Genomic DNA, 27,033 nt, shown 5'->3' with positions numbered 1-27,033 from the left:
CTGGTCCTTGTCTCCGGAGTCCTGACCTGGCCTGGGTGTGAGCTCTCCAGAGATGTAGGTTCTGCCTGCGAGGAGTTGGTCTAGCAGGAGAACTAGAAACACGCATCGTGACATCACTCTGATCCAGGTGCTAGAAACAAAGATCCATGGACGAGGGGAGTGTGGAGCCTGGCCCCGAGCGTGTGTTCAGTAAATGACAGCTATGGTTATTGGCATTGTGGCCGTGTTGCCATTGTGGCCATGTCTGAGTATGGTTATCTGGAGCCTGGACAGGGGAGGGGTGCCTTGTGAGAAGCGAGCTGTCAGTTGAGCGAGGCCGAGGGAGGATCTGTCCGGTGAAGGGGAAGGAGGGGGCTGGTGTTTTAGGTGGGGGCCGACAGGGAGCAGCCACAGGGAATCTGACGTTGCTGGGAGCTTCCGGGGGCGGGAGGCATCAGGCCGGATGGAGGCCTTTGTGGGGCCGGAGGGATGTGCAGTTGTGAGGTCAAGAGAGCTGTCTCTCTGGCTTCACTTAATATGGACATGCTGTGCATCCAAAACTGTGAGATCAGCAATAATTAAATTGATTAAAACATCACGTTAACAGTAGCCAGTCTGAAAGCAGCAAAGGCCTAGAGATGGTGGGAGAGGAGCATTCCAGCCACAGAGGATGGGGCTTGTGGGGAGCACAATTCCTTCTAAACTCTGTTCTCCCTGCCCCTCTTGGGGGCTGGGACTCCTCTTGGAGCCTGCATCTGTCTCCATTTGCAGTGGAACACGTGGGCAACCCTCCACCCTCCTCTCTACCCCCTCCCCCAAACATGAAAGAAAGCATATTAATGCAAAAATCACCTAGACTCGCTCTGCCATCACCCAGGGACAACCTCTGCTAACATTTCAGGTAGAACCCTCTAGACCTTTTTCCCCATGCATATTTATACATGCATTACAGAAATGGCATCACATCATGCATACGGTTTCGTTACCTATTTCTTCCGCCCGACGATATATTGTGAACATCAGCACACGCAGATACACATCATTGTTTCCGGCTGTGGCACCGAGTTCCCTTGTGGACATGCCTGTGCCTCATTCCCCGTACTAATCCTCTCTCGCTGGACAGTTAGGTTTCCAATTGTTTGCCATCAGAGGCAGCGCTGTGCTGAATATTCCCGAATGCACAGCTCCACACACTTGAAGGATGCATTTCTAGAAATGGAATCGTTGAGTCAAAGGCGTTGCATACTACAAAAGCTTTCTGGCAGGAATCGAGAGCTCTCGCATCAGGCAGGTGGGAGCGGGACAGTTTCCACTCACCTGGCAAATTCTGGAGCATCATTTGTCTTCGTGCTAATCGGTTAGGTGAAGCCATATCTTGTCTGGATTTTTATTTCTTTTTGGTTATAAGTAAGGCTGAACTTCTGGTCACAAATCTTTTGGTTGGTTGTGTTTCTGAATGAGTAGGATCTTTAACCCATTTTATTCAGGTGACTGCCTTTTTTTTTCCCATGTAAGACCTCTTTATCTGTAATAGATTTTGAAATTTTAGTTGTGCTATTAATTTCTAATCAATTTTGCTATGTCACAGACAGGATGCGTGTTTCTCCTGATTTGTTATTTGCCTTTTAGTTTTGTTTAGGCTGCATTCTGTTACGACAGGCATTTTATATCACCTTTTGTGAGTCGTTCTTCGGCATAGTGTTTATAGGGCAGAGAGTGGGCTCCTGCTAGCAAAGTGTTGTGTGAGACCCAGCCCTTGGCTCCAGACCCCTGTACCCAAGTGCCGACCCGACAATACTGGGAAGCCGAATTCACAGTTTGCACCTGCCGTGTCCCCCAAAACGTGGATTTCTGTTCCCTCCCTCCCAGGCCTGCTTCCTCTCCAGTGCTCCCAAATCCATTTCCATTCCGTTGCTCAGGTCCAAAACTAGGTGCTGTTCACTTCTGCATTCTTCCTCATATGTTGTGGCTGACCGACCTATCAGCAATCACGTGGATTCCACCTTCAAGCTGGGTCCCAACCCTGGTTGCTTCTCACTGCCTCCTGGCATCTGGGTGAAGGCGTGGTGGCCACCAGCCTGGGCCCCCCGCTCTGCAATCTTTTGTCTGTGCAGAGCCAAAGTGAGCTTTTCTGTCTCTCTATTTTCAATAATTTTGTTTCAAAGGCAGAGGGGAGAAGAATGGGGGATGGGGGAGAGAGAGACAGATACAGAGATTTTTTCCTTCCTTCCTCCCTCCCTCCCTCCCTCCCCCCCCTTCCTTCCTTCCTTCCTTTCAGATGAAAGGCAGAGTTACAGAGAAGCAGAGGCAGAGAGACAGAGAGAGAGAGAGGTCTTCCACCCACTGATTCACTCCCCAAATGGCTGCAACAGCCAGAGCTGAGCCGATCTGAAGCCAGGAGCTTCTTCCGGGTCTCCCATGTGGGTGTAGGAGATCAAGGACTTGGGCCATCTTCCACTGCTTTCCCAAGCTGTAGCAGAAGCTGGATCAGAAGTGGAGCAGCCTGGACTTGACCCAGCACCCATATGGATGCCGGCACTACAGGTGGTGGCTTTACCCACTAGGCTACCGTGCTGGCCCCTGCTGGCTCACTTTTCGAATGCCTGCAACAGCTGGGGCTGAGCCAGGCCAAAGCCACAAGCCAGGAACTCAGTCTGGGCCTCCCTGTGAGTGGCAGGCATCAAAGTATTCAAGCTACCCCCCAGGGTGAGCATTACAGGAAGTTTGGATTGGAAGTAAAGCCAGGACTTGCACACAGGCACTCCTGATATGGGATGTAGGCAACCTGAGTGGTGTCTTAACTGCTGCACAAAATACCCCCACTCCCCAAAGTGAGCTTTTAAAAACAAGTCCTGTGTCACTCCTGGCTCAAGACCCCCATCACATTGAGGATGAAATTGAAACTCTGCAAAGACCATGAGGCCCTGCCGGTGCCAGTCCTCTTTCCTCCTCCACGCACTCCCTCACCACGGTCAGCCACCCTGGTTTTCTTGCTGTTCCACACCCAACCCTGTTCCTGCCTCAGGACCTTTGTCCTTGCTCTCCTCCTACCTGGAAAACCTTTCCCCAGAAGTTCATGTGACGTACTTCGTTTCTGCTCAAATATCAGCAAGCACTTTCCTCAAGACGTGTTCTATGACAGTCTCCCTCCTTCCTCCCCTCCTTTATTTTTCTCCAGAGCACTTACTCCTGTCTGACGTTGTTGCGTGTATTTCTGTTGGTTGTCTAGATCTCTTCTCCCCTGGGAGAGACAGTCTATGAGGTTAGGGACTTTGGTCCTTAGAGGCAAGGCTTCATAAGTATCGGTTGGGTGCATATATGTGATATACAACTGTGTGTCAGTGTGGCGTTTGCGTGTGGACGTATCTGCTGCAGGTATAGATGTGTGTGAGAACGTCTGTGCAGCACTGAGGGAGCCCCAGTGTGGGGTTTGCATGCAAAGAGGATGGCTTCTGTGAACGCCTTGCCAGGAACGTCTGTGTCGGTATGTTTGTGCGTGGACCGTGCGTGCTAGTCTGCACCTGTGCACCTGTGTGCATGCTGTGGTTGTTTGGGTCTGCTTCAGTGGGGATGGGCAGCCGAGACCCCGGCCATTCTCCTCTTAGAAGATGGACCTGCCATGGCCCCAGCTTTCCCTTTACCTCCCATTCCCAGGAAAAAGAAAATACTTTTATATTTTTGAAAGACCGCAGGCATAGGGTCATATTCCAAAAATGACACTTCAGGTTGATGGAGGGGGGATGCTCAGATGAGGACTGTGGGGGTCTGGGGGGTCTTGGGGCTGATGGGACGTTAGTAGCCACATGCTGTTCTGGGCCATCTCAGTAGGAGGCACGTGCTACCTGATGAATGGATGATTTCCTTGGAACAAGTGGCATGGAAGAGTGAGGCCATGAGGGGTGGAGCAGGACCTGTTATGACTGTGTGGCCTTAACACGTCACTGATCTTTCTCGAAGCCTCAGTGGACTCCTCTGCAAATGGGGTTTGTTGTTCTTGGCTGGTTGTTCCTTGGGAGGATGTGGTGAGGACACAGGGGGTTCTTGGCAGGGGGGTTGGCAGTTACAATGATGCTCTCCCCTCTGCAGGATGCTAAGGTTTTAGTCCAGCCTCTCATCAGAGCAAATGTCTTCATTAGGAATCCAGCTCCCCGCTTGGCCCTAGGTGGCCCTCCGTGGGCGTTGGCTGAATAAACAACACAGGTGTGAGTGAATCGGTGAGGGTGCAGTGAGGCAGTGCCTGGAGTTACACGAAGAGCGGCTGCAGACAGCAGAAAATGCACTGAGAAGTCATCAGGCCTCTTGTAGACACTGCAGCGATTCCAGGAGATCGGTGCTGGTAGCAACCCCAATTTGCAGATGGAGAAACTGAGGGTCAGAGAAGTTGTGGGCATACTTTAAAAAGTTTGTGGCAGGGCCAGCACTGTGGCTCACTTGGATAATGCTCCCATATGGGCGCCGGGTTCTAGTCCCAGTTGCTCCTCTTCCAGGCCAGCTCTCTGCTGTGGCCCGGGAGTGCAGTGGAGGATGGCCCAAGTCCTTGGGCCCTGCACCCCATGGGAGACCAGGAGAAGCACCTGGCTCCTGGCTTCAAATCAGTGCAGCACCGGCCATAGCAGCCATTTGTGGGTTGAACCAACAGAAGGAAGACCTTTCTTTCTGTCTCTCTCTCACACTGTCTATAACTCTACCTGTCAAATAAATTTTAAAAAAAAGTTTGTGGCAAATGGGATGAAAAGATACATTTTTAGTGAAAAAAAAATGAAACCCATGAAGGTTTATTTTTTTTTTCCCCCATAATACACATTTCCCACAAACTTTTGGAAGTACCCCCGGGAGCTGGTCAATGCCACAAGGCTCCCAAGGGGTGGAACTGAGATTCTGACCCAGGCAGTCCGGCTCACCTGCCTGGGGTGTTAAACCCTGCGCTGGTGCTGCTGAGTGCAGCGACTGGGGATGGGTGAACCGGGGAATACCCCGGGCCAAGACAGCCGCTTTCTGATGGGGAGGCTGAAGCCCCTGGGGGTGAGGTGGGCCTCCAGGGCCTGGAGCGGGTTGGGTCCTCACGGCCCCTCTTGGATTCCTTGTCTGCAGTGGGGGCCGCCATGCAGCACTACGGGGTGAACGGCTACTCACTGCACGCCATGAACTCGCTCAGCGCCATGTACAACCTGCACCAGCAGGCCGCCCAGCAGGCCCAGCACGCCCCCGACTACCGGCCGTCCGTGCACGCACTTACACTGGCCGAGCGGCTGGCTGGTAAGGGCGGTGGGGTGGGGCCAGAGGGGCTGGGGGAGGAGGGGACGGCTGAGAACCCAAGGCAGAGTTGATTCAGACCCCAAGCAGGCGAGCCCTCCAGGGCCGGCCGGCACTGTGCCCCGGGTGGGTATTCATTTGCCCCGTGCCACAGATGCAGACATTGAGGGGGGAGGGTACGGGACGGGTCCAGAGTGTTTCAGGCATGGGGAGGCACAAATAACAAAGGGCAGACACTGCGTGAGGCGCCCTCTTCCTGGGAACCAGCTGCCCGGTCCCCAGAATAGCAGATTATTTGTCTCTATTTCATGAACAAGGAAACCGAGGCACCAAGAGGTTAAATCTGGACGGGAGTGGGGTTGGAACGTGACGGTTTAGCTGAACCCGGGAGCTCTGGAGAACACATGGCCGTCGGCACAGGGTCTGCCCACTCACTTCTCTGCTCCGAGCCCGAGTTTACCTTCTACAAAAGGGGCAAGAACAGCCCTCCTCCTACGGGACGGCGGGGAGGCTTTGGAGACAATATCTGCAAAGCGTGTAGCAGAGTCTGCTGCCTTCTCAGAAGCCGCTATTACCGAAGGCCCAAGGGAAGCAGCGAGGACCCGTGCGGGGCTGCCCCTGGTCCCCACACTCCTGCTGCCACTGACTGGTGCTGCCCAGGCCTGACTGCCCCTCAGGGGCTGTGCGCAGGAGCTTGACTTCCTGGGAGGTGATGCCACCCACTTTGTCCTGGCCCAGGCCGAGCCTTGAGCAGCTGGTCGACCCATGTGGGCCCAGCTCTGTGGCAGTCAGGCAGTCCTCGAGGACTTTGGGGATACCAAGTGCCCACGAGAAGACATGGCCAGTGTGCGCCACGGTGGGCAAGCTCAGACAGCAGGATCTGTTGGTGTAGGGAGGGCTTCCCGCAGGCCTGACAAAGCCACAACGTGGAGGGCAACAGCATGAATGGAAGTGGGGCAGAATCTGACGGCTCTGCCTTGGTAGGGTGCCCCCCTGGCAGGGAGGGTGTGGCCAGTCCCACTCCTCTGCACCCTGCCAAGCCTCTGGGCCAGACTCACTGGGTGCAACGGAGGCCTGGTCCCCTAGATCAGTGTGGGGCTGAGGAGATGGGGTGTTCAGCTCACTGCCCAACCCCCAACTCCAGGAGGGGCTGAGCTCCAGGGGGGCCTTTGCATGGGAGCCTGGCCTCCCAGTGGGAGGTGCAGCCCAGGAGTAAGGAGCCCGGCCTCCCCTGCTGGGGCCGGCAGGAGGATGGAGCTGTTGCCCCCTCAACCAGTCCCCACCTTCTCCCCGGCTCCGGGGTGACCAGTGTGAGCTGAGGGCTTGGTCTGGGCTGCAGTTAGGGGCGGTGTGCGAGGGGTTCATGGCTGCCTCTTTCAGAGGAAGACTTCCGGGAGCCCTGCTGCCTTCTTTCTATGTAGAGTGCCTCCCCAGCCCCAGGACTCGGGAGCTCTGCAGAGGCTGAGACAACCCAGGTTCCCTTCAGCACAGACAGGGAGGGTTCACGTATGTGGGATGGGAGGTTCCTGTCAGACAGAAGGGCAGGAGGCTGGACGCGGCCCTGGCTGTCACTGTCCTGCGTGGCTTTCCTGTTCAGATACCTGAGCAGGCCCACAGAACCCACGGCCCACCAGCCCAGGCTCCCTTCCAAGCCTGCAGTATTGGAACCCGGTCTCTCTGTCCTTCTGTCCGTGGGGTGGCAGCAAGAGGGGTCCAGGTGGGCGTAACAAGCCTGTCCAGAGCCCCAGGGGGCCTGTCTGAGCCAGGCTTTCTGTTCAGGGGACAAAGAGGAGGGGTCTCAGGTTCTGCTGTCAGGGACTCGATTAGACAGTTACATCAGGGGACAAAAAATCAAGGGCTGGTGAATTCTGCCCAAACCTCCCCTAAATGACCTTGAGATGCTGAGGACAAGCCCTCTGGCTGGTTCTCATGGCCAGGGCCGGTGTCCTAAGGCTAAGGAAGCCTTAGTAGCCAGAATCTAAGGGCCACAGGACAGCAGGCCACTGTGACATGATTATGATCTGACTTAGGGATCATCAGTGTCACCCATGCTCAGAATCTCACACTCAGTTTCTGAGATGTTAAGGATCTTAGGGCAGCACCCACCTCCCATCCCCAGAGCCAAGTAAGGACACCGCCCATCAATGACACGCCGAAAGCCATTCTGGAGCTGAGTTAGATCTCTTGAGGGCTGGCAGTGGATAGTGGGGTGGAGAGACCTCCAAAGTCCTGCCACAGGGAGAGAGGATGCATGATCTCCAAGGGCAGAAGGCCAAGGCCGGCTCAGCAGCAGCCCAGGTGTCCGTGGCAGGTCAAAGCAGGATGAGATTTGCAACCTATTTCCCATAATTAAATGGGCCCCCTCTCCTTACCCTCCAACGGCTGTACATTTCAAGACATCATCTTGGAGGCCCGCTATGGTTCCCAGCACCGCAAACAACGCCGCAGCCGCACGGCGTTCACGGCCCAGCAGCTCGAGGCCCTGGAAAAGACCTTCCAGAAGACTCACTACCCGGACGTGGTGATGCGTGAGAGGCTGGCTATGTGCACCAACCTGCCCGAGGCCCGGGTACAGGTAGGGCTCGGCTCCCCGGTCAGCCTGGCTCCCCGTGGCCCGGAAACAGGCATTTCCTCCCTCAGGGCCAAGGTGCACTGGTCTCCCCATCACTGCCGTCAGGGGTAGGAGGGGTGTTTTGGGAGGGATGGAGGGGGTGCATTCCCTGGGGGGAGGGGCAGTGGGATCAATAGTCCTCTCCCAGAGCACCCAGGCCCACAACACCTGCTCTGCCCCAGCTCCGACCGCTCTGCTCCTCGTCCCCAGGTGTGGTTCAAGAACCGCAGGGCCAAGTTCCGGAAGAAGCAGCGGAGCCTGCAGAAAGAGCAGCTCCAGAAGCAGAAGGACGCTGAGGGCTCCCACGGGGAAGGCAAGACAGAGGCCCCGACCCCAGACCCGCAGCTGGAGGCCGAGCAGCCCCCTGGTCTGCCTGGCGGCGAGCCCCCTGCAGAGCTGCACCTGAGCCTGTCCGAGCAGTCGGCCAGTGAGTCAGCCCCAGAGGACCAGCTGGACCGGGAGGAGGAACCCCGCGCAGCGGCCGAGGATCCCAAAACTGAGAAGAGCCCTGGGGCTGACAGCAAGGGCCTGGGATGCAAGAGGGGCAGCCCCAAGGCAGGTGAGGCTGGGGAGGCGCGCAGAGGCGCTGGACGCTACGGCAGGGGGACCGGCCGGCTCCAGCCGGACAAGGGCCTGGGCACACGACATGGGTCAGGGCAGGGGGTTCGTCAACAACTGGCACTCAGGGGCATGGCCAGCTAGACAGCACTGGAGGGGGCAGACCTGTGCCAGGTGTTTCCTGGAGAGGTAGGTGCCCCAGGGTGCGGGGGGTGGGATTGGCTGGTGGGATGCGGGCGCTTGGGGAAACTTCATTTGGAAGTATCCCAGTATTTTAACAAGCATTGCAAAGCCGTGCACACTGGGGGCATGCCCTACCGGCACGAGGCATTCCCCTGTGCGGCCTCCCAGCCCCAGCCAGAGGATGTCCCACACCGTGAGCTAAGAGCTGGAGGGGCAGGAGCTGAGGACAGGAGAGGGGACAGAGAGGTGACAGCTCTTGAGAAGTAAAAGGGGCTCCCCAAGGACTCAGACATGGGATTCTGGCTGAGGCTTCTGGGACTCCCTGGCTGAGTCGGGACGGAGAGGAATGCAGCCACACCACAGGGGCCCTGCCGGCACATCAGTCCCCTTGTCCTGAGCCCTTGGTGTCTGCTTCTCCACTCGCAGATTCCCCAGGCGGCCTGGCCATCGCTCCTGCAGCCCCGGGGGGCGGCCTCCTGGGCCCCTCGCACTCCTACTCCTCGTCCCCGCTGAGCCTCTTCCGCCTGCAGGAGCAGTTCCGCCAGCACATGGCCGCCACCAACAACCTGGTGCACTACTCGTCCTTCGAGGTGGGGGGCCCCGCCCCCGCGGCAGCCGCCGCCGCCGCCGCCGTGCCCTACCTGGGCGTCAACATGGCCCCGCTGAGCTCGCTGCACTGCCAGTCTTACTACCAGTCGCTGTCAGCAGCTGCCGCTGCCCACCAGGGCGTGTGGGGGTCCCCGCTGCTGCCTGCGCCCCCTGCAGGCCTGGCGCCCGCCTCGGCAGCCCTGAACAGTAAAACCACGAGCATCGAAAACCTGCGGCTCCGGGCCAAGCAGCATGCTGCCTCCCTGGGACTCGATACGCTGCCCAACTGACTGTCTGGCCGCCAACCCAGCCTTGGGTGCCCCCCTCCCAGCCCCGTGATTATCCCCAGAGGGCTCTCAGGGAGTTGACTGTGGGAGCCCAGGGGTCCTGGGGCCCGGAGTCCTGCACCCTGACCCCCGTGCCCAGAAATTCAGCCCGAGGTGAGACCCACACACCCTCTGCATGGCCCTGCCTGGACCCCGTGGAGGCTGCCGGGGAGGAGATGAGAGGCTGGGGCGCCCCTGGCTTTCCTCCGGGAGCTCAAAGCTCTCCCTGGCTAGAACCCCCACCTCGGAACTGCCCCCTCACCCCTCCCTCCGTGCTCTCCCCTAGTAAGTGGATGTGTGGAATGTGAGATATAAATATAAATATATAAAGCTATATTTTCAGGCACCTGCCTGCCCCAGGCCCCCTCTCCCGCTCCGGCTCCCGGCTTCTCCACCACCACCTTGGCTGTGGCCGCGGCTCTGCAGCAGGCTCTGCCCTTCCCTCCCTCCTCCCTCCCTGTCTTGGTCTCCTCTCCTTCCTCCCCTCCTTCCCTTCTGCCTGCTAGTCCCTGCCCAGCCTGCAGCCTCCCCACCCTGATCTTTCTCCCACGTCTCTGCCCCCTGCCCTTGGTTTCTCCTTTGGTGTTGGCTGTGTTTGTGTCTCCAGCCCCCAAGCTCCGTTTTGATGGGGGTTGTGGCTTTTTTGGTTGAGGTAACTGCTTCTTCCTGCCCTCCCCCGGCCTCTGCTTCTTCCTTACCTGTCTCCTCCCCGACCATCACCCTCTCTGGGTTTGGTCCCTGTGGAAGTGAGGGCTCTGTGCAGTGGTCATTGGCACAGAAAGGTGTGCTTCTGTGTATGGCCAGGAAACCCAGCTCAGTAACCTCCCTTTCAAAGCTGTGTGACCCTGGGCAAGCCTGTAGCCTCTCTGGGCCAATTTCTCCCTTTGAATGAAATGCCCTGTAAGGTCCAGCCCAGCGCTAACATCCTGCATTTGTGCTTGCAACCTTGCCAGACAGAAGTTTTTAGTTAAACTAACAAACAAGGTTCTCAGTGAGGATTGTACACAGAAGACTTGCCATGGGTGCTGCCTCAGTTTCCCAGTAAGTGCAATGGGTCCCTTCCAGTTCAGACAATCTGGATTTGATCCTGCTTTTCTTGAATTCCAGTGCCAGCCCATGGGGTCACCCCATTTCCATACCTTTGTGTGGCCTCAGAGACTTTGGGCACAGGGAAGGGAGTGGCTTGGGCAGACTCCTGGTCATGATGCTCACCACCGAGCCCCTCGCTCCTGCTTAGAGAAGCTGAACTGAAAACCAGGATGAAGATTCCCACGCAGGCCCACCTCCCAGCAGGTGCCCAGGTAGCCTGGCTTGTAGAGCAGTCAATGCCCATCGCCCCGGGGCATCAGGTTGAGGCTGGGGCAGGCGGAGAAGGCTCTGGACAAGGAACAAGGGAGGGAGATGGTGGCCTCAGCCAAGAAAACCATTACACAAAGCACTAACGTCAGACAGGGGAAGCTGGCTTCCAGGGGGCCAGAATGCAGGCGCAAGAGCTCACCGCTAGGGGGCGAGCACCAAGGTTTCTGAACAGAAGGTGTCTGGCTGGGATCTGCAGTTAGGAAGGGATGTCCAGCATCAGAGGAGAGACACAGGGGTGGGAGGTTGGCAAAGACTCCAGAGAGACAGAAGCGGCTTGGGGCTGGGGCCCACGGCCCATCAACTGTCCTTTGGGGTCAGCTCTGCAAGCTCTGTTTCTAAAATGGAAAAGTCTCCTCTGGACTACGCAATGCGGCTGAGCATTTGCCTGTCCCTGGGTGCGAGTGACTCACTAGACCTTAAAATTCAACGGTCCTAGACATCATCACCTCCTCCAGGAAGTCTTCCTTGACCTCCTAAGTCCACCCTGGAGCCATGTTCTGGCACGGCAGGAGCCAGGCCTACCTGAGGCTCACCCAGCTGTCCCCGGATCTTTAACATTCCTCCTATTGGTTTCACTGCAATCCACAAGGCATGAGAAGGCAGGGAAGGTAAGAGTGGCTCCTGCCCCTGGACCGATCCCAGGCTAGCTCATGGCACCAGCCTCTGCTGCTGGAAGCACTAGAGAGCAAGGGGAGGGCACGCTTGTTGGTAGCACGGTGTGTGTCCTAGCAGGGTCTGGGGTCACAGGCTTGAGTGTGCCCCCACCCCCGCCACTGAAGCTGGAGCCCCTCCCTGCCTGCGGGCCACCCCAGGCTCCAGCTGTCCCTTCCTCCTGCCTCACCTCTCTCTCCAACTTGCAGCCTCCCTGCCTCTGCTTCCTCACCCCTCCCAGAGCATGGCTGGGGGCCTGGGCGCCCTCCTCCATTCCCGGGCTGGCGGGCTATACGGACTGCTTTCCAAGCCAGCTGTTTTGTGACCGTTTGTGCTTAGAGGTCGTGCCAGCCTGTGGTGGAACCACTGTGTGCTGTATTTATTTATTCTGTTAGTTGAAATAACCAGACTCGCGGTGCCCCCTCCTGCCCCGCCCCGGCGTGGTGCAGCATGACACGCCGTACGTGTATCTGTCCGTCCGTTGGTCTTACTTTCTGTGACGTCGTGACCTGTTCTCTGTCCTACTTGGCTAATAAAAAGGAACCCAGCAGCACAGCCCTCGGTCCGTGTTCATTCCCAGAGAGGCTGCAGCACGAGGCCTGTTCATTGCCTTCCGAGTGCCTGGCCAATGGCAGGGAGACAGGCCTGCCTGGTGGTTGGCCACACCCACTGGCCTTGCTGCTCTCTCCATCAGCAGTCTGGGGTGCCAGTGGGGACAGGGGGTGGCAGGGGAGGGCCCATCTTCTCTTGGCTGTTTGGACCCCACCCAGGCACAGGCAGCACAGCCCGGTGGCGCAGGGGACACGGCGGGGGGTGGGGGGAGTATTCCGGGTGTGGGGTAGGGGCTCTGCAGGATGGAGAGGGCAGGGGATGCTGTGAGGCACCACAGGTAAGCCAGGGCCAAAAGGGAGTGAGAGGGAGGGGAATACGGGGCCTGCCGGGAGGGAGCTCTGTCCTCGGAGGTGAGCAAGCAGACGAAGAAGGGATTTCTGTTCTGGTGGGACGGATGCGTGCGCACGTTGTCCTAAGTGTGTACGTGGCCGTGGGAACCTGGGAAACCGGTGCCATGGGTTCCTGCGTGGCTGCCGCCGGCCTTCGTGTGAGTGAGTGCATACACACGGGCATGCCGGCGAGACCGGGGGACTGAGCGGATAGGCAGGCAGTGACTGCAGGAAAATGCGCCATTCAGAAGTTCTTGCTGTGAAATCTGGAAGAAGGGCGGATCCCCGCTGCTCAACCGTCTCAACCCTCGCTGCCCAGGCTCCGCCCTCCCTCCCCGGAGTTCTAGTCTGCAGAGGCTTGGGGAGCGCTGAGGGTCCCCTCAGCCCGAGCACCCCAGCAGGCCCGAGGAGTGAGCACTGAGAAGCGTGCTGGGAGCTGCCTGCCAGGCTTCCCAGGGCAGCCCCAGACCCCGGGAGACGCATTCCTCACTCCAGGGAGGTGGGGGCTGAGGATTAGGGTGGGGAGCAACCCCCTTCACCTCGCATCCCCGCCTCCTTGGGAGGGGCCGAGAGATCAAATGTCTGCCCCGACCTCCGAGGCTCCCAGCCCGCCCAGAGCCACCCTAGGATTCCCAGCGCTCCCTGAGTGCCTTCTTTTTTTCTTTTTTTAAAGATTTATTTATTTATTTGAAAGTTAGAGTTACACAGAGAGAGGAGAGGCAAAGACAGAGACAGAGGTCTTCCATCCGCTGATTCACTCACTCCCCAGTTGGCCAGTCTGAAGCCAGGAGCCAGGAGCTTCTTCCCGGCCTCCCACATGGGTGCAGGGGCCCAAGGACTTGGGCCATCTTCTACTGCTTTCCCAGGCCATAGCAAAGAGCTGGATCGGAAGAGGAGCAGCTGGGACTAGAATCGGCGCCCATATGGGATGCTGGCGCTTCAGGCCAGGGCGTTAACCCACTTCGCCATAGCGCCGGCCCCCAACCTGAGTGCCTTCTTTGATTTTCAGCCCCGAGTTACTTGGAGGGCAACTTGGAAAGTCAAGTCCCTCATTCATTCAGCACAGACTGAGCACCTGCTGTATGCCTAGCCCTTGCTGGTGCTGGAAACACAGAAGCAAGCAAGGAAAGCGTGGCCCCTGTTCTCAGCTGTGACATAGGATGACTTGGGTTCACAACAGAAAGTGGTGGGAGCCAGAACAGAGGTCTTAGCTCAATCTGGGGGAGGGGTCAGAAAGGCACTGAGGGAGGAGGCTTTTGACCTGAGTGCCCTTGGTCCAGGGCTCACCAGGGCAGGCGAGTGGAAGGGCGCCCTGGGAGAGGCACAGCTCACGGGAAGCTGCAGTGCTGAGCTGGCTTGGGGGGGGGGGAGTGGGGTCTAACTGTATGCATGGAGGTGTAGGCGGGTTATCAGCAGATGAGATGGACCCAGGCTTGAACTCAAACCCAGGGGCCAGGGCTGTGGGGGCTTGGAAGCCACTCCCAGCAGGAGAGTCAGGTGGTCAGATTTGTCTTTGAGTGACACCCACTGGCCGCCCCAAGCACACACCCCTTCGCTGGGTGGTGGTTCCTGAGAAGAGCTGGAGGCAGGGAGACCAGCGGGGAGGCTGCTGTCCTGCCCCATGGAGACCACGGTGGCAGTGGCTTCGATCTGGACTGGGGGGAAGGGAGAGGGGAGAAGGGGTGGGAGGGATCGAAGAGAGATTCAGGAGGTAAAATCACCATGGCGACCGCAGGATGGCAGGGGGCAAAAGTGGAGTCTCTGGGTTGGCACCAGGGAGGATGGGGAGAGCGGGGGGGTGGGGTGGGGGGCTTATCCGCTGCATCCGAGGGGCCGCCCTGTTTCAGGGGAGAGGTTGGGCGGTCTCTGCTGCTGACAGACACATTGCCCTTTCCCTACAACGAGGAGCCACTTACTCCTCAACAAGTCTGGGGGGCAGGTGTTATTGTTTTCCACAATTTACGGATGAGGAAACTGGGGCACAGAGTAGGCAAATGACTTGTCCAGGACCACACAGCTAGCAATGAGCCAGCCAAGGAGTGAGCCTGGCCCACTGGGACCCCCAGCCTTCACTGTGGTGCTCGGTGCAGAGGAGAGCTGCGACATGGGGCACGGGGAGGGGTCTGCCGATGCCCCTCCCTTTTTTCTTCTGCTGGATGGGATTCGTCAACTCTCGCAGCCTGCCTATCGCTTAGAGGCCCAGATGGGGTGGAGAGAAGCAGCCTGGAGGGAGGCCCAGAAACGGAGTGGTTGAGAGCCCGGGGTGCAGTCAGTGCCCATGAAGGACAGGACGGGGAAGGTGGGGCTCCCTGAACCCCCTCCCCAATCCCCCTTTTCTTCAGCCTTGGTCTCAGTGTTCTTGCAGCTCAGGGCCCTGGTTGGTAATGGGCCCTTGCGGAGGGCACCTGCTGAGAGGGTGGGGGGGCTAGACCTCTCTCAAGGCTGGGCCCCTATCTCTTTCCCACTGAACTGCCCCCCCCCCCCCCGCCCCGGCCTGAGCCCCTACCCACCAGTCTCTCCTTTTGCTTCTGAGAAAGCCGATTAGGAGGCGGCCTCCTGCCCGCCCCCTGACAAGTTTGTCTGAACTCCCAACAAAGGCTCTCAGAGGGCTGCAGAGGGAGGGCTCTGCCGGGAACCTGACACCGCTGGCCCAGGGTCACCCCAGCAGCCCAGGAGGCCTCTGTGGCTCTCACCCTACAGTGAGCAGAAATGTGCCTCTGACAGGGGACCTGGGTCAATTTGGGGACCTCTTTACCTGAGAGTCTCTGACACCAGGAGGGCTGGTGGGGATATGCACACATATGCAGGTACACACACATGGCCACAGTCACACACACACATGCACTCACACCCACACACACTCACATGCTAGAACACATGCAAGTGCTCACATGTGCACATGCACTCACACACATGGCCATGGTCATAAGACACATACACACACACACTCACAGGCACTCGCATGGCCACAGTCATCAGACACAAACATACTCTTCTCTCCTACACAGGGGACTTGCTGGCTTCTGCCTGGGACCACACACTGTCTCCCTGTCCCTCCACCAAGGCACACGCACCCTCACAAACCACCACACATTGGGTCTGGGTCTGTCCCCAGATGCTCCGTACCCCGCCCCACCCCGGCCATGCTTTCCTTCCTGCCTGCTCCTGCTCTGGGCAGCCCGCCCAAGGCTGAGCGTGGCATCAACTCCATCTCAGTCAGACAGCTCTCCAGAGCCACACTGCCTCAAATGCCCACAGCAGAGTCCAGTGCCCGTCCTGCTGCCAGACGCCCGCCTCCACGGACTTGTGCGTCCCTTCCGAGGGGCGCCTGAAGCTCGCCTCCTCGCAGCCTCCTCCCTGCCAGGGCACCTTCTTGGGCCTGTGGCCTGTGTGTCCCGTAATGCTCTGATGGTGCCGTCTTGAGATCCTTAATTGTTTAACAAGGGGTCCTGCATTTCCACTTCTTTTAAAAAAGATTTTATTTATCTGTTTGAGAGGTAGAGTTACAGAGAGATGGAGAGACAGAGAGAGGTCTTCCATTCCTGGTTCACTCCCTAAATGGCCACATGGCTGGAGCTTCTTCCGGGTATCCCACACGGGTGCAGGAGCCTGAGGACTTGGGCCATCTTCCACTGCTTTCCCAGGCCATAGCAGAGAGCTGGATCAGAAGAGGAGCAGCCGGGACTCGAACCGGTGCCCACATGGGATGCCGGCTCCGCAGGGGGAGGCTTAGCCCACTACACCACAGTGCCAGCCCCTGCACTTCCACTTTGAACCGGACCCCTCAAATTCCATAGCCGGTCGTACTCCCTCATCAGTCTCCCTGGGCTGACTCACCAGCCCTCCATGACTTGCGAAATCTGGGGTCTCCAGAAAGCCCTCGGTTCTCCTTCCTCTGCCTCTTCCTCCTCCTCCAGCTGAGGCCCCCCTGCAGCCTGCTCTGCACAGCTGAGTGAGATGGGTAGGAGCACAACAGAGGCGCACTGTCTTTTTTTTTTTTTTTTTAATTTGATTATTTGAAAGGCAGAGTTATAGAGAGGCAGAGGCAGAGAGGCAGAGGGAGAGAGAATCTTCCATCTGCTGGTTCACTTCCCAGTTGGCTGCAATGGCCAGAGCTTCGCCAATCTGAAGCCAGGAGCCAGAAGCTTCTTCCTGGGCTCCCACATGGGTGCAGGGGCCCAAGGACTTCGGCCATCTTCCACTGCTTTCCCAGGCCATAGCAGAGAGCTGGATTGGAAGTGAAGCAGCCGGGACTCGAACTGGCACCCAAATGGGATGCCAGCACTGCAGGTGGCGGCTTTACCCACTATACCACAGTGCCAGCCCCACGCATTATCTTCTACACACCTCCCCCTGGCTGTCCTCATCTGCACAGCGGGCCGTTGAAATGCCTCCGTTAGGATTCTTCGGGAGCACAGTTGGAAAGCACCAAACACAGAGCTTGGCATTTGGGCAGGTGGTTGGCCTAGCGCTTAAGAAACCAATCAGGATGCCCACTTGTGACACTGGAGTGCCGGGGTTCAAGCCCCGGCTCTGGCCCCTCATTCTGGCTATGCACCCTGGGAGACGGCGGATGATGGCTCAGGTGGTTGGGTCCCTGCCACCCATGTTGGAGACCACAGTGACTTCCCAGCTCCTGGCTTTGGCTTGCCCCAGGCCGGTGGTTGTCGGCCAGCATTTGGGGAGTAAACCTATGGATGAGATCTCTGTCATCTGCCTGTCTCTGTCTGAGTCTCTGCCTCTCAAGTAAATAAATTGTAAAAATGTTGGTATTTAGCAAGTGCTCGATAAATGCTTGTATTCTGGCTGCTATTAAGCAATTACTGGCAAACAAAAATAAACTAAGCCCCCCTCCCCCCAGTCTCAACCCTGTGTCTAGTCTCATGGATAAAAGGCAGTTGTCAAGGGTAACATGGCGGGGGGCGGTGAGCCACGGTGACTCTGACCTCAGAGGGCCTACAGCTAACAGAAGTGGCAACCAAGGCAGGGGCAGGGAGCCGTCTAGGCAATCAGCCCAATTAGCGATCAACTTGGAACTCAGAATGGGGCCAGGGCAGGACTTAATCTGGGGCGGGGCTGGCTCAGAGAAGTCAGTTTCATTCCTAGCATCAACTCATTGTGGTCCAACCTCTGTTTCACCATCTGTAAAATGGGGAGATCTGTGCCTACTGCCAGGCTTGTGGGAATCTAGTTGATGATGGCAGGGAAGCATTAAGCTGCTGCTGCTGCTGCTGCCGCCGCCGCCACCAGCACCTTCGAGCCTGGCCCCCGGGCTTCTCCTGCCTCTTCCAGGCCAGGGAGGCTGTGCAGTGCTCGCCCAGGTCTCCAGCGGCAGGAACAACACCACCTCGGCCTGGGCCCCTTTCCAGGAGCAGTCTGGGGATTTCGCAAAGCCCTTTGAACAACGCAGGCTGCGGGAGCGATATTTCCTCCTGGGGACTGAGCGCTGGTGGCTCCTTTATCCTGGCAGGCAGGCTTGAAGAGCTGTTCTTGGAAAGAGCCTGCGTGGGGCGTGTGCGGCTGCCTGTGAGTGCGGGCACCGGCACACAAAGCGGCTCTTTGTTGCGGCGGCCACCTGAGCCGGCTGACACACCTAGAGCCTGGGGCCTACAGAGGCACCCGACCCAATCCCTGCCTTCCACACTGCACGCGCTGGGCTGCCAGGACCTTAAGACTCTCCTAGTGGGGCCAGCATTGTGGCAGAGCAGGTGACGCTGCTGCTTGCGACACCATAATCCAGTACCGCAGCACTGGTTCAAGTCCCAGCTCCTCCGCTTCTGCGCCAGCTCCCCGCCAAAGTGCCTGGGAAGGCAGCAGATGATGGCCCAAGTACTTGGGAACCCCGTCACCCACATGAGGTTCTTGCTTCATGGCTTTGGCCTGGCTCAGTCCTGGCTGCTGTAGGCCATTGGGCCGTGAACCAGTGGCTCTTTTTCACTTTTCTTTTCTTTTTCTTTTTCTTTTTTTTAAAATCAGAGTTATAGAGGGAGGTAGAGACAGAGAGAGAGGTCTTCCATCTTTTGGTTCACTCCCCAGATGGCCGCAACAGCTGGAGCTGCACCAATCCGAAGCCAGGAGCCAGGAGCTTCTTCCAGGTCTCCCACATGGGTGCAGGGGCCCAAGGACTTGGGCCATCTTCTACTGCTTTCCCAGCCATAGCAGAGAGCTGGATCAGAAGAGGAGCAGTTGGGACTAGAACCAGCACCCATGTGGGATGCTGGCGCTTCAGGCCAGGGCTTTAACCCGCCACGCCACAGCACCCACCCCATCTCTCACTTTCTTACTCTGCCTTTCAAATAAATAAGTCAATATTTTTTTTTTTTTAAAGAGAAGGTCCTTCTGTAGGAGAGAACTTCAGGAAACAGGTGCCCCAGAGCTTCAGGAACAATCCAGGTCAGCAGAGGCGTTCGCTGGACAGCAGGGCCCAGATGAAGGGGTCCCCACTCTCCCAGAGAGGTCAGAGCCTGCCCCCAGCTCCCAGCTCCCGGTTTCCGGCTTCCGGCTCCGAGGCCTCTCCCTGCGGAAGGCAGAGCCCACAAGGCGGCCGGAGAGGCCTGTCTCTTCAGTCTGCCCTTGTGAAGCCACCTAGAGCAAGCCCACGTGGCTGGCAAGCCCCAAGCTGCCTCTCAGACTGGGGGCTGTTGGAGAAGTCTCTCTCTGGGGCCTCGACATTTGTCGTTGGGATTGGACTCCGACCTTGACTTCAGTCCCCAGACTGGGCTGGGGAGAAGCTACCGCATTCCGGCAGCATCTGTCACTGCACCTGCCTCTCCGCATTGCCCCTGTGAGCCCAGGGCAATGGGCTTGGTGGGGACAGGGGCGGGGGGTACCAGTCGTCCTGCTGGTGTCGGGATGCCTGCTTCAGACCCTCGGAACAGACGTCCTCGGGGTCTCTAGTTCATCCTCCACCCCGTGCAGGAGACCCCGACACCCCGCTCCCCCAATCCACACTCCAAAGGGGCAGGGAGCTCACACCTGCCAGGGCGGCTGCTCCAGGTCTGACTGCTGGGAAGTTCTACTTATTGCACTGAAACCTGCCGCCCAGCAGCCTCCTCTCGGGCCAGGCCCGACACGGGCCACACAGAGCCTGTCTGTTGACACTGTTCTGGGTGTGCGTGGAGCGTCACACCCACGGAGCCCTTTCCCACCTGCTAACCCTTCCTCCTGGGGAAAGCCTCTTCACTCCTCGGAGCCCACTCACATACCACCCCCTCCAGGAAGCCTTCCTGATTACCCCAGGGGAGGGAAAGGTTGCCTCCCTATCCTGACTCCCCTTGGCCACCAGGTACAGTTCTTATTCACTACCAGACGGAGCAGGACTTGGCATGGCACAGAGCCTGGCTCACAGTTCATGTTCACCCAATGCCAAGCGTGTTGAACTAAGTTGACAGGGCGGCGCGAGGGAGAAGTCCTGCTGAGACCTCAGGGGATCTGCTATGGCTGTGCAGTGTGGCCTTGGGTCAGCCCTGGCTTTCCCTGGGCCTCTGCCTCCCGCGTACAGCGTGGATGGGGTGGGCGGCCTTGGTTTCTGAGGGTCTTGTTGAGTTTTCCTTGCAATAAGCACCCCCAGTTTCCTTGTCTGTTCCACCCAGAACCCCTTCCCATGCGGGGGACTCTGCTGTGGGTGCAGATGGGGCTCAGAGACGCTCCAATGGCAAAGGCCAGCAGGGGCCTGAGCAAGTAGGGTGCGGAGGGGTTGCCGGTGGCAAGTGAGCACTTCCTGTGTGCGTTAAGGCCTCTCCCTTCCCTGACCTGCTCACTCCACTCCGGCACCCCTGAGAGGTGAAGCAGAGGTCGGACCACCGCCCCCATCTCTCCGTCTCTCCCGGTCCCTCTCAGTCCTGGCCAAGGTTAGCTTCCCCCTCTCAGCCCTCCCACCCCAGAGCACACGCAGATGGGTGATGAGCAGCGAAGTACTAACAGTACACGTTGGGTGCTCAGCAAAGACTATGAAGAAACCCATCCAGGGCTCGGTGCATGGCTGGGCCAGAGCTCAGCCAGAGACAGGTAGGATGACCAGACCAGAGGTGACTGGGCAGGTGGGCAGGCAGCCGGGTGGACAGGCAGTGAGCAGAGAGGTTGGCCCAGGCTCCACGGGGAGAAGGGACCAGAGAGGAGGTGGGGTCCATTAAGCTGATGACTCCAGGCCCTAATCCTGTGCCAGGCCAAGGCGGAGAGTGTGGTGGGGGAGGGGAGCACCCTGCTGGGGTGTAATTTCACGCTGAAGGGCCTGATGGGGCGTCCCGGGGACTGATCCTTTCTGGATCAGAAAACCCACTTCCCTTTGTCACACGCAGGGCGATTAACGCCTTAACCCTTCGCCGGCTGGCTCCGGGCCAGCCCCGCCCCCCTCACCTCCAGCCCCGGGGGACCCAGCCCAGAGCCCTTTGCCTTCACCCAACCAACTCCTGGGTCTGTAGGGAGCAGACGCTGAGACTGGGGAAGCTGCATCCTGAGTCAACTCTGTCCGTGTTCCGGGGCCCTCGCGGCCCCCAGGGAAGTGAGCAGGTTCCTCGTGCAGCTCAGCTCAGTCGGGAAGCCTGGGGCCTGCAGGCAGGCGGGGAACCCCAAATCACAGCCTCCCCGCGTTTCGCTCACTACCTCCTCCAACCCGCCGGCCTCTCATGGGGCCAAGCTGCTCCTGAGGCCCCTGGTCATCTGCGCCTGCTGAGCCCCCGCGTCCTGCGGTCCCCTCTCTGTCCCTGCGTGGCTCACCTGCGTGGGTCCCCGGCGTGCCCTCCTCCCTCCCTCAGGCGGGGGCAGCTCCCCGGGGCTGGGCCTCTTCTAAGCTCCCTGGGTCTCTAAAACCCCAGCCCCATTAAAAGAAAGCCCCTAAATGTTATTTACACTTCGAAGTCTTAAAAACCATTAACAAAAGCCACTTAATTCAATTATCTTCGCGGCTGGCTCCGTTCTCAGTGCCTCCCCCGGCCGCCCCTCGCCGCCGCCCCCCTCGGCCGCCCCCGCCGTCGCTGTGTCGGGCTAATGAGGTAAACTGAAGCGAGCCCGCTCCTCCCTGACAGGTTTATGAGAATTTAATAAAGCGTGGCCGCGACCAAATGAGTTGCCTCAGCCCGCGAGAGCTCATTGTCTCCGGCGTCAGCGTTTTTGACTCGAGCCGCCCCCTCCCCCGCCTCAGCACCGCCCCGACGGGAGCCCGGAGCCCGGAGCCCGGAGCCTGGAGCCCGGGGCGGGGCTTGCGGGGGACCCCGGGAGCACAGACCTGGGTCGGGGCACGTGTGTTGGGGGCCTCGGGGTAGGGGGGGCTCCTGGGATGCGGCCGCTGCCACCCTGAGGCGTCACTCACTGTTTCTGGCCTGTTTGGAGTGACCCGAGTGAGCTCCCAGGGCGCGGGGCACAGGGCACAGGGTGAGGCGGCGGGGCTCTCAGTCCTGGCCTGGGCCTACTCTCTGCACAGGGTGCGTCACCTTCTCCTCACATCCTCCCTGGAAGGTAGGAAGGGCTGGGGCACAGCGCAGAGAGGAGACAGGAGCGGTCCAGGGCGCCAGCGGAGGCTGCTGTGCACGTGCGACCCACCCCAACCCCGGCTGGGGGCGCCCTACAGTAGAGCCAGGCAGGCCTCATCTCCCAGCTGCCCTCCTCCTGTGCATCCTGGATAGCCTAGAACTGGTCTCTCTGTGCCCGGCCTCCCAGGCTCAATGTCCAGGAGTTTCTGGACCTTACAGAGAACTGGAATGGCTTCTCTCCCTGCACCCAAGTGGTTCCAGGAGTTACTTCCTTCTGGGGTGAAGCTTGGCCTGACGCGAGAGCCCCAGCTGGAAGGTCCTTATGTCCATGTGCGCACACATAGCAAGTCTTAGGGATCGAGGCTCAGTCTGTGTTCATGCTAAGACTTTGTCCAGGGTCAGAATTTGGAATAAGACCAGATTCCAGGACTAGGGTCAGGCTCAAGGTGTTATCAGAGTCAGGGCTCTACGTATGGACAGGCTCAGGGCTGTCTGTTCCCAAGAGTGGAGCTCAATCTGTGACCAGAATGAGGGCTAATGTGTAACCATGATCACGGCTCAGTCTGTGTCCAGGACAGGGTTTATTTATTTATTATTATTATTATTATTTTTTGACAGGCAGAGTGGACAAGAGAGACAGAGAGAAAGGTCTTCCTTTTGCCATTGGTTCACCCTCCAATGGCTGCCGCGGCCGGTGCGCTGCGGCCAGCGCACCGCGCTGATCCGATGGCAGGAGCCAGGTACTTATCCTGGTCTCCCATGGGGTGCAGGGCCCAAGCACTTGGGCCATCCTCCACTGCACTCCCTGGCCACAACAGAGAGCTGGCCTGGAAGAGGGGACTAGAACCTGGTGTGCCGGCGCTGCAAGGCGGAGGATTAGCCTAGTGAGCCACGGCGCTGGCCCAGGACAGGGTTTAATATGTACTAAAGGTCAAGGTTTAGTCCATAGATCCGGGTCAGAGCTCAGAGGGAGCCCAGGCTCAAATTCAGCCTCTGATCAAGAACTCAGGATGGACCAGCGTGAGGGCTCAGTCTGTGATCAGGGCTCAGTCAATGACCAGACTCAAGACCTACCTGTGTCCTTGATAAAGGCTTAGTTTATGTGCAGCTTTAGGATCTCTATTATTTCAAGGCCCAGGGTTGGATGAGTCACTTTAGTAAACTTGAGGGGCTCCCCCTTCACTCCCTTGCTGCCCTTATTCCTCAGAAAAAAATGCGAAATTGTGCATCTGCCTGGGCTGCAGGGCCTTTCTCCCCCTGTCATGTGCCCAGGGTGCCCTCTGGTGGCAGTCCCCAGCAGTGCCGGTTCCCTCAGGTGTGGGCCTTCTATCTGGCCAGGTGACTTTGGGAGCCTGGCCCTGAGGCGGGTCCATGGATGCCCAGCTAGCTGCTCTACATTCCCATCCCACCCTCTCCCGTGGAGAAGCAGGAGACTGAGCACGTGTGGAGCCTTCCTCCCTCCCACCTTCCTGGTCAGGGATTGTGCTAAATCCCGATTATTGGAGCCCTGGAGTCTCAGCCTGTGATGAGATTCACACCTTCTACTCAGTCACTCATCCTACAAATGTCTATAGGGCACCTGCCTTGTGCCAGGTAGGCATGGAGGGTACGGCAGTGAACCAGACAGAAGTCTTGGAGCTCACATTTCACCCATTTCTCCCTAATCCCCAACCCCCAGCCACAGCCCTCCCCAGGGAGGACGTGGGTGGGATTCACCCCTCCCCCCAGCTTCAGGGGGTAGCTCACTGCAGGCTGCGGGTTCCCAGCCTTCATCTCTCCACGCATGCCTCACCTGGCCTCATGGCCCAACGGCCACCCATATGCCCAAGGCTTCTGAACCCCAAGGCTCCCTTCCTCTGGCTCATGGGCCGGGGTTCCAGCAGGACTAACAGGCCCCCACCCTATTCCTGCCCTCAGGTTTCCTCCCAGCCTGGTCCTCCACCAGACGGCCAGGTGCTCAAACCAGAATCCCGCAACGCCCCTTTATGGTCTTCTCTTTCACTCCCCCAAAGGGAGACCTGTCTGAGCCACCCAGAAACAGGTGGGGCCTCTGTCCACTGTGCAGCCAGCGCTGCAGCCCCAGCCCACAGCACGTCTGTGTGCAATAAACTCCTAACCCACTCCTTGCTTCCCTCTTGCCCCTCAATATGCTAGTTCCACACAGCAGGCGGAGCCACTTTTACAGTCATAAATCAGATCACGTCGCCTCCCTGCTTGAAAGTGCCCAGTGGCTCCCATCTCACCGAGGAGAAGCCACCTCCTGGCCCTGGCTTACAGAGCTTTCCCCGGACTGAACGGTGCCCTTCCCTCCTCTCCGCTTCACCCCCCACCCCGTGCTCTCCCCAGCGCTTCTCTTCTGATGCACACAGGCCAAGTTCATGCTAACCTGAGGGCTTTTTGCACGGCTTGCTCCGGACTTCCTTCGGTTGGAGCTCAGCTTAAATGTCACTCTCTGGGACCTTGCTGAGCCTCCAACAAGTCCCTCTGCCACACCTCGCCGCTGCGATTTCTGGTTAATGTTTGGTCTCCTTCTGTAGAACAGGAGTGCCAGGAGAACACAGCCGGGCTCAGGGACTATTTGAAGCAATGAGTAAATCCTGGTTCTGAGTGGCTGGCCTCATTTTTCCTAGCGAGAAGGGGGGACCCCAGCTCCTGGCTCCCTCCAGGAGGCGGGGCTCCCTGTGTGCCCCAGAGCTCCCCAGGCCTCATTCCAGAGGGGCAGCTCTGGGTCCTCCACGCAGCCCCCCAGACCTCTAAGCACAGGGTCTCTTGGGGGCAGAGGTGGGAGTGGGAGGCTTCAGCCTTCAGCACAGCCCCTGTGCAGCACCCCTGCTCAAATCTCTCAAGGTCGGGCCGGCGCCGCTGCTCACTAGGCTAATCCTCCGCCTAGCGGCGCCGGCACACCGGGTTCTAGTCCCGGTCAGGGCGCTGGATTCTGTCCCAGTTGCCCCTCTTCCAGGCCAGCCCTCTGCTGTGGCCAGGGAGTGCAGTGGAGGATGGCCCAGGTGCTTGGACCCTGCGCCCCATGGGAGACCAGGAGAAGCACCTGGCTCCTGGCTCCTGCCACCGGATCAGCGCGGTGCGCTGGCCGCAGCGCGCCGGCCGCGGCGGCCATTGGAGGGTGAGCCAACGGCAGGGGAGGACCTTTCTCTCTGTCTCTCTCTCTCACTGTCCACTCTGCCTGTCAAAAAAAAAAAAATCTCTCAAGGTCAAGGACCTGGTGACCCTGCCCCATTGGGATCATGTGCTCTTCTTCAACAGAAACTGGCCTGGAACCTGTGTGTATGGGGGGGGTGTACCTGCCAGGAAGTGGGGACCAAGCACACCCTCCAGCCTCACTGTGGGTGTGGGTGTGGCAGGCCTGAAGAGTGGAGGCCCCGGGGCAGGGGTGTGCAGTCTCCCCTGGTGTCTGTGCCGGGCACCCAGAGGAGACGATGGTGGGTGGTGGTTGTCAGCTGCAGTGGCAGTGGAAGGGTTCAGAGCCAGCGCTGCTGCTCCACCCCATTGGGTTGTTGTTGTTGTTGTTTTAAAATTTATTCATTTTTTGAAAGGCAGAGTGACAGAGACAGGAGAGATGGGGAGAGGAAGAGAGAGAAGGGGAAGAAGAGGGAGAGGGAAAGGGGGGGAGAGAGATTGGAGATGGAGAGAGAGAGAGATTTTTCATTCTCCCTGAATGGTTGCAACAGCCACATTGAAGCCAGGAACCAGGAACTCCATTAGGGTCTCCCACGTGAGTGCAGGGGCCCAAGCACCTGGGCCCTCTGCTGCTGTATCCCCCTTCCCAGGCAGATTAGCAGGGAGCTGGATCAGCAGAGCGGCAGGGACTGGAACCGGCCCTCTGACATGAGCTGCTAACCCATTGTGCTACAACACTGGCGCCACTGCCGTCCCTGTTCCACTCATGCCGTTGCTTGGGCCTGGGGCCTCTGCCCTGCGCCCCTGTCCTATGCTCTCTCTTACTCCCCAGCCCCAGGCTCCCAGGACAGGCTCTAGCAGTCCTCCTGTGGAGCCAAGAAGGAGCCTGGGAGTGTAGCTCCCGGCAGGGCCGGCAGGCAGGACAGGGGCTGGATGAGCATTGCAGGGGGATCCCAGCCTGTCCTGAAAAGGTGGTCCAGGCCACACCCAGGGCAGTATCTGAAGTGGCCCCCTCACCTTCTGCTCCACCAGGGCAGCAGGTGGCATTGGAGGGTGCAGACCAGTGAACCAGAAGAGAGGCCTGGAGCTGGGGGGTGGCCTTCCTCACGCACGTGTGCACACACACACAAGCACAGTGCACACGCGCATGCAAGGTGGGGCAGGGGCAGTGTTCTGAGAAGAGGCTGTCACCTCCGGGGCTGGGTGCTTCAGTGGTTAGTGCCCACTGACCCGCAACAATCAATAGAGTTGACCTGCTCGGTCTCTCCTGCGGCTCAAGGGGAGGGGTAGAGACGGGGTCAGCTGAGGGAAGACAGAACTCTGGGGCTGGTGGGAAGTGCCTGGGCCATGGCAGAAGAGCAGCAGGGCCCATCTTGGGGAGGCGGTGAAGCTGGGGAGTCATGGTCCCCAGCAGGTATTGCAATGCGTGCTACCCTCGCGCTGGCCTGGGTCCCTGCAGGGACAGGAGGGGTGGGCCAGAGTTGCAGGACCTTTTCCTGGTCCCCTGTCCCCTTGTTCCTTCTTCTGCTGCTTCTTTTTTTTTTTTTTTAACTAAAGATTTATTTATTTATTTGAAAAGCAGAATTAGAGAGAGGCCGAGGCCGAGAGAGAGAGAGAGAGAGAGAGGTCTTCCATCTGCTGGTTCACTCCCCAGATGTCTGCAACTGCCAGAGCTGTGCCAAAGCCAGGAGCTAAGAGCTTCTTCCAGGTCTCCCATATGGGTGCAGAGGCCCAAACTCTTGGGCCATCTCCCACTGCTTTCTCAGGCCCTAGCAGGGAGCTGGATAGGAACTGGAGCAGCTGGGACTCGAACCAGCGCCTACATGGGATGCCAGCTCTGCAGATGGTGACTTTACCTGCTACGTTGCAGCGCCTGGAAACCACCCCCCCCCCCAATGTGGTCCCTATTCTCCACCAGATGCCCTCAGCTTCCTGGACAGACCATAGGCTGGGCCATGTCCAGTCAGGCCGGAAGAAGGGAT

The 27,033-nt window shown here is 58.6% G+C and overlaps 1 protein-coding gene across 1 annotated transcript; it reads left to right on the top strand.

The window, feature by feature from the left end:
• The first annotated feature begins 5,073 nt into the window (after positions 1-5,073).
• Positions 5,074-12,051, top strand: DMBX1 (diencephalon/mesencephalon homeobox 1). The gene is made up of 4 exons (XM_017346329.3): positions 5,074-5,235; positions 7,629-7,807; positions 8,054-8,402; positions 9,011-12,051. The coding sequence occupies exons 1-4, from the start codon at positions 5,082-5,084 to the stop codon at positions 9,460-9,462; spliced, it is 1,134 nt and encodes a 377-aa protein (XP_017201818.1). The 5' UTR covers positions 5,074-5,081; the 3' UTR covers positions 9,463-12,051.
• Positions 12,052-27,033: the final 14,982 nt, after the last annotated feature.

Source organism: Oryctolagus cuniculus, chromosome 7 (assembly GCF_964237555.1).
Source record: "Oryctolagus cuniculus chromosome 7, mOryCun1.1, whole genome shotgun sequence".
Lineage (NCBI taxonomy): Eukaryota > Metazoa > Chordata > Mammalia > Lagomorpha > Leporidae > Oryctolagus > Oryctolagus cuniculus.
The sequence above is the reverse complement of the archived record's forward strand: the minus strand, read 5'-3'. Positions and strand labels throughout refer to the sequence as shown.

Coding starts and splice junctions, on each gene's coding strand:
- DMBX1 (XM_017346329.3), top strand. CDS start 5,082: ATGCAGCACTACGGGGTGAACGGCTACTCACTGCACGCCATGAACTCG. Junction 5,236..7,628: donor ACTGGCCGAGCGGCTGGCTG/GTAAGGGCGGTG, acceptor GTACATTTCAAG/ACATCATCTTGGAGGCCCGC. Junction 8,403..9,010: donor GAGGGGCAGCCCCAAGGCAG/GTGAGGCTGGGG, acceptor CTCCACTCGCAG/ATTCCCCAGGCGGCCTGGCC.